The following is a 7,965-nucleotide window of genomic DNA, read 5'->3' as shown; positions in this document are numbered from 1 at the left end:
AGCTGGGTACATATGGCTGCACAAGGAGCATGGCCTGAGCCATGTCACCATCTGTGCTATGTTTCTCAGTCTACCACTCTCACTAGGTAGGCGAGGATGTATCTGAGCAGGGTTGTCATCTGCTCCTCGCGGGTATGTTTGTATCGGTCACTTGCCTTGCAGGCAAGTTCTCCCTGGCACCTGCCAACCTGATTTGTTTTAGCCTGGAGGGGGATGCAGCGGCCTGTGCTCTGAGGCCCTCTGGCATTTGAGGGTGTGACACACACCCTGCCTCTTGCAGGGCTGGTGCTCATCTGTGTGCTGGATTCGTACAACACACGCTTTGCAAGAGGCAATCTTCATCAGGACTGATTCTTCAAGGATTTCGGCACTGTTACCAAGGCCTGTGAGCAGGGATCGCTTGCTGCAACGGGACACTGGGCGTCGTGCACAGCACGCCGAGCGTCCATCCTTCCATTCTCCATGCGCATTTCCCAGCTGCCTCAACAGCTTCCCCCAAGCATCGTGACCTTCTCCAGCTCCACTTTGAGTGTCTTTCAAGGAAACCGGTCATCCATTGCGTTGGGGAGCAGATACATGGCCCTGGGACTGAGGGACTTCTACCCTTCATTGTATTTGTGCGTCATGCAGAGCAAACTCCTCCTGACCCAGCCTTCTACGCTGGATCGTCCCACCCCTGTGGATGTGAGAGTACAAATCCATGGTCGACGTTGGAAAAGGTCTCCCCGCGCCCCTCTTGGCAGAGAGAGCAGGCTGCCTCCTTGGACACTCGGATCAACATGTGCTGGTGGTCTCCCCAACACCCTGGAGAATGCTCCCTCCGCCTTCGTTGGACCTCTTACAAATCATGCAAACGGCTTTTCCGTGAGAAGCCGTGCAATGCACAGGTAGGGACGATGATGGTCACCAGATTGACTCCCCAGAAAAGGGTTGGAAGGTCAAGGATGTGCAGCTTGAGGCCCTGCCTGAGCAGACCATCCATCCCTGGGAAGGCCTACTATTCCAAGCATACCTCATTTGAAGGACTGGACAGTGCCACCGAACCACACCCTGTGGACAGTAGCAGCGGCGCACCTGCATCGCTGCTCAGCATCCCAAGCAACCCGGCCCCTTCACCTAAGGGCGATCCAGAGGTCGACGAGAAATACACCCGGCTGTCGGCACAGATTATCAATTATAGAGCAGGGAGCGCAGTAGGAGCGCGATGCACTCTACAAGTACATTTTGGAAGCTGATCCGCCTGTGTTGCCCGCTTGATCGGCTGATATCATCCCGTACGAGCGGCGCATCAAGGCCAGAGCACGCCGCATCCGCTCCCATCTTGAGAGGAAAGGCGGCAAGAGGCAGCAGACTGTTTCGGCAAGCATATGAGGGCCATGATAAGCTTGCACCTGGTGTGGATCCCATGTTTGCAAGCGGTCAGCTTAGCAACCAGGCAGGCAGAGCATGTGGGGGGCGGCAGTGCCTTCGGACGGGCAAGGGCGAGGAGGGGACCGCCCTCCCATCCCATCCCCTCCCTTGGCCACCTCAGGCCTCGACGGACGGAGTCCCCGGGCACGGCCATCAGGTGCAAACAGTGCTTCGTCGCCGTTGCACTCGATACTCTACCATTCCAATGATATTTCAACACAACAATCTGCCTTGCGGGGCGCGTTCGCACCCCGACGGCGCATGGCAAGGCCCTGCAAAGTTCGAAAACCTGTCGACCGAACGAGGGGGTCTCGCACCGCAAACAAGCATTTAAAGTTATATTTAAGGCGTCTTTAACAACGTTTGAGGGGGGGATGCCGGCAGAAGGCGGAGTTGCGACTTGTCCCGGGGAGCGGAACATGTAATACAGCACTCCCCCCCTCCTTTCCGAAGGGGACGTTGCACGCGCGCAGACTCGAGGGGTAGTTGTTCAATGCATCACACGGAATGATCATATAGCGTCCCATGTTTTAGTATTGCAATTGCGCTTCGAACCTCCCTCTGGTGCAGGGGTCTTCCCAACCACCTGGCCTTGGATGCTGGGCCGACTGCTCGTTCAATTGCCTGGCTGTCCATCCTGCCTTGCCACATACCGCCTGGCACCGTGCAGCAACGTGCTCCGGTGCAGGCCTTACCTACCCAAGACGCGGGGCATGGCCGCAGACAAGGAGGAGGCGATGCCCTCCGGCCAGACGGTGGACGGCGACGGATTTGTTTCCCATGGCAATGGGTTTACAGACTCCACGGCCCAGGCATGTTCGTCCAATGCTCAAGCCATGCTCTTGCTTGGAGACTGACAGACGTAGATTGCCGAGCTGCGGGACAGCGCCCTGACACAATCCCTGACCGGCCATCCTTGCCAACCCCGCGCAGGCTCTCCCAGCCAAGAAGAAAAGGAAAAGGAAAGAGAAGCCCCCGCCCCTGCCACCCCCCCCGCTGCCAGACCCATCCTCCTTCCCTCCCTACAAGCCCTCCCCCCACTTCAGATTCGAGCTCATACACCAGTGCGTGGGGTGTTGGGGGCCGAAAGCTTTGTGCGAGCGGTTTTGGGTGGAGTTCCAGAGCCGCTGCCTCCCCCTGCAGCCCCGGTGTCCAGGACGGGGCATGCCAGGGACTCAGCACCGCCGCACTCACGGCGCCTGGCCCTGCGAGCCGCACGCTGTGGCTCTGGCATCACCCCCTCGCGACCCAGCCCCTGCCCCCTCGGCCCAACCCCCGCCCAGGTCCAAGAAGTCTGCAGCGCGGGTGGGCAGGATCCATACACCCCACGGCGTCATCGACACGCCCGGTTTCGTGGCCGTGGGCACGAACGCCGCGCTGAAGGCCGTGGACGGCGCTTGGGCCGATGCAGAGGGGCTGCAGCTCATGTTCTGCAACACCTACCACCTCCTGCTGCACCCCGGCCCCGAGGTGGTGGCCGGCGCCGGCGGCCTGCATGCCTTCATGGGCCGTCGGGACCGGCCGCTCATCACCGACAGCGGCGGGTTCCAGGTCTTCTCACTGGCCTACGGCACGGTGCACGAAGAGGTCAACGAGCTGAAGCGCAGTCAGGGGCCCTCCAAGCACAAGACGGGGAACCTGATGAAGGGCGTGACGGAGGAGGGCGTCCGCTTCTGCAGCTACAGGTGGGAGGGTGGGAGGAAGGGGGGGGGGTCTGGGGTCGGCTCCTGGAGCCCCATTGCTTGGTGTACCTGGATCGGAACTGCAGCCTAGCATCTACCCTGCCATGATCTTGGCCGGTGACCCAACCTGACCGCCAGACACAGCAAGGCATGGTGGGGTGGAGGACCCACCCAAGTACCCCCCTCCTCATCCGCCGCAGGGACGGGTCCCACATGCTGCTCACCCCCGAGTCGTCGGTGGAGGCGCAGAAGGCCTTTGGCGCGGACATCATCCTCCCCCTGGACGAGCTGCCGCCCTACCACATCGCCGACGCCGACCTGGAGGCCAGCCTGGGGCGCAGCCACCGCTGGATGGCGCGGTCACTGCGCACCCACCTGGCCGATCCGCGGCGCCAGGCCATGTACGGCATCGTGCACGGCGGCATGTCCATCGACCTGCGCCGGCGGTCCGTCGAGTACCTCTCCGCCCTCCCCTTTGACGGGTTTGCCGTCGGGGGGAGCATGGGCAAGGACAGGTGCAACGGTAGATTGTGAGGGGTGCGGTGGGGGCCGAGACGTCGCGAGAGGCCAGCGTGGAACTCTCCCTGGCTGGGCCTACTACTCTGTGCCACTCAGAGGGTCGCTGCATGCCCAACATGCCCCGCCGACCACCACCGCCCACACCCCTCTGATGCAGGGAGGACATGGTGGGCCTGCTGCGGCAGGTCATGCCCATGATGCCACGCGACAAGCCGTGCCACATCCTTGGCATCGCCGACCCCGCCACCCTCCCACAGCTGGTCCCCTTTGGCTGCGACACCTTTGACTCCTGCTACCCCACACGGGCGGGCCGGCACGGGACCATGCTGACCCCGATGGGGAATGTGCGAGTGGTGAGTGGGGCCAGAGTCTGGCGCGGCAGTTTGGACCCTGGCGCCGGATTTTGTGATGTATGGGGATGAAGGGCCGACGCACCAGCGCTGGGGCGCCGCATGGGCCCAGCAGGAGGCTGTGTGGAATAATGGCCCTTGATCTCCTCCTCCACATCAGCATGCCTGCCATCATGGACCCTGCCTCCTCGTGATGTAGTGCAAGGTGTCGCGCCACGTCCCCTCGTCCGGCATGCAGATCTCTGGCAAGTTCAAGAATGCGCATCACCCCCCGGTTGAAGGTTGCACCTGCTACACCTGCAAAACCCACACGTGAGGAGGGTTTAATGGGGGTGGGTGTTGCGGAATCACATCTGTAATATGAGGGTGCCAAAGGCTGCTCACCTAATGACCTGGTGAGCAGCAGCCAAACCACACCTCTCCATATTCCCTGTCCACCCTCTCCCCCTCAGACTCGCCTACCTGCACCATCTCAAGAAGGCAAATGAGCCGCTGATGAGCACACTCTTGACCATCCACAACATCCATTTCATGTGCACCCTGATGTCGGACCTGCGCCAACAAATTCTGGCCGATGAGATTTGACGGGACCCAGGCCTGTGCACTGGCCTGTGGTCTCGGGCAGGGCATCCCTATTTATAACTTTACAGGCATTCAGGAGAATAACACCTCAAGTACACCTCCATCGGATCATCGCTTACAATCTTACACGAGGGGCTGGTAGATAGAGAGGCTGCAAATATCAGGAGTATGAGGGTGGAACACCAGTACTGAAATCATGGCAGGGGACGGCGCTGAAGGGTGTTTCGCAAACATTTGAGGGCCGTACTGTGGCGGCATACTGTTGGGCAATCTTGCTTGGGCAGGGGCATGATGTCTGCCTGCAAAGAGGGGTCCGTGCAGCATCAGGGTTTGCACTGGTCAGGCAGCGCTGCGCAGCCGCTCCAGCAAGTCGATCTTCCGGCCTTCGGTGGACAGTCCCTTCTTCTGTGGAAGGAGAGCAGAGGCAGCAGCAGCACATCAGAGTGTGCTGTGTAGGGGGGAATTGACCAGTACACCCTGCAGAGCTCCCTTTGCCCCCAAAGGAACCCACCTCCAGCAGAGACTTGAGCTGCTTCTTGGACAGGTCCTTGCTCGCTGACTCTGCCTTCGCAGCCTGTGTGCCAGCAAAGCTGCGCTGCAGGCTGGCGGGCAGACGGTGCTTGCCGAAGAAGCCAATGGGTGCACGCTTGGACTCTGGCGCCGCGTCATAAGAGGGGCTGGTGGCTGCTACGGTGTAACCGTGTGCCAGATAGGGAGGGGTAGGCTACAGTGAGTTTATACAACTCCTTTGCTGATACACCTGTGGTCCTCCCGCCTGCATCTGTGCTGGCACAGCTGTAGGGTAACCCTCTTATATTTCCATGCAAGCATGCACAGGAATGCCCATGCGCCCATGCTCGTCTCCCACCTTGAAGAGCCTCTGGAAGTTCCACTGACACCTGCTGTGTCGGTCCATGCCATTCATCCACCACGGTCACGGCAGCTCCGCCCGGGACATCGACTGCCAGTCGCCGATTGCTCCCTGTCTGCCACTCCACAATGCCACTTGGGCCCAACACAACGTACCTGGTGCTCACGGTATCAACAAGGAGCTGTAAAGAGTGGTGTAGACATGTGTGGTGCAAGCATCATGCAGATGATAACCCTAATGAACACAGTGAGGGCCACACTTACTTGTACTCAAGCTCATCCCTGTACAGATAAGATGCAAGGAGATGTGGTGTGAGTGAATCGTTACTCCCGAGCCTGGTCCGGTTGCAAGTAGCAGCGGGCGGCTTCCATCATAATACTGTCACCCGCCGGTCCTCACCCGGGCGCGACTTCGGCAGACACTTTCCACTCGTCCCCTTCGGACCAGTCCATGTGCAGATCTGGGATCGGCTCCCATCCTGATCTGGATGTAACGATGGAGATGGTTTGGCCGAAGCTCACTCGCTTGGGCAGGCGGAACTGCACTTTGGCCTTCCCCGCGGCGGCCCCGAAGGGGGCTTGTCTATGCGACAGGGCAGTTGAGCTGACCTGCATAATGGCGTGGTGATTTTATCCAGTTTTGAACGTGCAGTTTGTTGGCCTGTCGATCGCCTTTCCCTCGTGAGCCAAGGGTCAACTTGTCCACCGAATTTCGAAAACAGGAAAGAATAGCGTTCTTTCCTTTTGCTCAGGGGGCTTTAGGAGGTACAGAGACGGCTGCACCCCTTACCGCCTGCAGATCGACTCTACCTTCCCAGGCCACTGATGAATTCCCTTCTATTGGCAAAGCATCACAGGGCGGCTGCACCACCCTCTACGCGTTCTGCCAAGGGGTATGGGAGCGTGCAGGTAGGGAAGAAGGGGAATGAAAAGGCCGGGTAGCTTTCACAGCGAGGACGAGGTTTGTATGGAGATGGGCTGGTACGTTTCTGGGTGCGGGCCTTCGCTCTGCCTACTGCGCATGCTTCCCCGTTTCCGAGACGGGGAGGAGGAAGGAGGTCCTGGAGGGCACGGTGCGCATGCGCGCGCGCAGCACCCGCCGCACCCGGGCCACCAGCGCGGCCGTCTCGGCGTCGCCCCGCTCACTGCACACCAGGAAGAGCCCCGCCACCACCCCCAGTGCGCCGGCGTCCCAGGCGCTGAGGGCCTCCCCCAGCACGCAGGCTGCCAGCAGCGCACCCAGGAAGGGCTGCAGGCACTGGAAGGCGGCCACCTGGCTGGCCGGCAGCGTCTGCATGGCCCAGGCCACCACAAAGTACCCCGCCACAGAGCAGACCAGGACCCAGTAGAGGAGTGGGCCCAGCAGGGCGGGGGGCAGGCTCCAGCCCGCCGCGGGAGTGCTCACGAGCGCGGCCAGCCCCATCAGGGCCGCGGCTGTTGGTTCGTGTGTGGAGGGTGCGGGGTTGGGGAGCAGGGGTTGAGGGCGAGCGCTCGAGGGCATGGCACACGTGGGGCTACATGCATCTCTGCCCAGCCTCTGACCAGTGCCCTATGCAAGAAGCAGAGCGGCACGCCGTGCACCCCAGACCACCCCCCCCCTTCCCATTAGACCGTGCGCCGCGGCTCCCCCTCACCGCCAGTGTAGGCCCAGGCTGCCACGGAGATGGCGGGGTAGCGGCCCACCAGCTGCTTGGCATAGACATAGTAGACGGCCATGGCGGCGGTGTTGAAGACGAGGCACAGGTTGCCCACCAGCATGGCGTGCGCGGCGGCGAGGCCCGCGGGCGAAGTGGGCGCCACGCCGCCCGCGCCGGCCATGCCACCGAAGACCATGGCCGTGGCGCCCAAGACGCTGAGCCCGATGCCGGCCAGCTTGCGGGGGTTGGCCGCCTCCTGGCGTAGCGCGATGCCCAGCAGGGCGGTGAAGACAGGGATGGCGGGCTGGATGCAGGTGGCCACCACCACGCCAGACAGGTCGATACCCAGCATGTAGAGCAGCTGGCTGGCAAAGAGGCAGACGCCGAGCAGGACGACGAGGGGGAGGTCGCGGCGGGCCGGGACCAGGGTACCTGTTGGGGAAGTAAGGGGGGGGGAAGGAAGATGGGGGAATGTGATGGAGAGAGGGAGGGCCATGTTGCAGCCAGCCAGATGTGTGCACGGTCTCGTGGCGGCGCTGCATGGAGCTGCGGCGAGGGCTGGGCGGCGATCCAGAGCCCGCTGCGGGGGCGACACGGCCAGGATTTACCGCCCAGCAAGGGGAACCGCCCCCCTTTCCCCCGTGCTCGTCCACCCAGCCCACCCTTGTATCGGGCGAGGCCCAGCAAGATGGGGGCTGCGGTGGCCTCACGGGCAAAGGCAAACACTACCGGGTTGAAGCCGGGGTGGCTGCTCCCGCCGTGCACCTCCTCCAGGTCTGTGATCACGGACTTCAGGTACACGGAGCCCACGACAAAGGAGCTCTGCGCCAGGGCAATTGCTGCCTGGCGGCGCCATGCTGCAGGGTGTGCATGACAAAGGGGGGGGGGTGTTCAAGCCTGTACCAAGGGTGAGTG

General features: G+C 61.8%; 2 protein-coding genes across 2 annotated transcripts; one reads left to right on the top strand and one right to left on the bottom strand.

Moving 5' to 3' along the window:
• Positions 1-2,006: 2,006 nt before the first annotated feature.
• On the top strand, positions 2,007-4,546 carry F751_0077 (Queuine tRNA-ribosyltransferase; the record flags this gene model as incomplete). Its single annotated transcript, XM_011403194.1, has 7 exons — positions 2,007-2,222; positions 2,344-2,474; positions 2,694-3,095; positions 3,293-3,607; positions 3,769-3,964; positions 4,200-4,273; positions 4,414-4,546. The coding sequence occupies 7 exons, from the start codon at positions 2,007-2,009 to the stop codon at positions 4,544-4,546; spliced, it is 1,467 nt and encodes a 488-aa protein (XP_011401496.1).
• Positions 4,547-4,882: 336 nt separating this feature from the next.
• On the bottom strand, positions 4,883-6,028 carry F751_0076 (hypothetical protein; the record flags this gene model as incomplete). The annotated part of the gene is made up of 3 exons (XM_011403193.1): positions 4,883-4,948; positions 5,055-5,195; positions 5,936-6,028. 3 exons carry the CDS (start codon positions 6,026-6,028, stop codon positions 4,883-4,885), a joined length of 300 nt encoding a protein of 99 aa, XP_011401495.1.
• Between the last annotated feature and the right edge of the window lie 1,937 nt (positions 6,029-7,965).

This window comes from Auxenochlorella protothecoides, assembly GCF_000733215.1.
Source record: "Auxenochlorella protothecoides strain 0710 contig1163, whole genome shotgun sequence".
Lineage (NCBI taxonomy): Eukaryota > Viridiplantae > Chlorophyta > Trebouxiophyceae > Chlorellales > Chlorellaceae > Auxenochlorella > Auxenochlorella protothecoides.
This window is presented reverse-complemented; position numbering and strand designations above follow the sequence as displayed.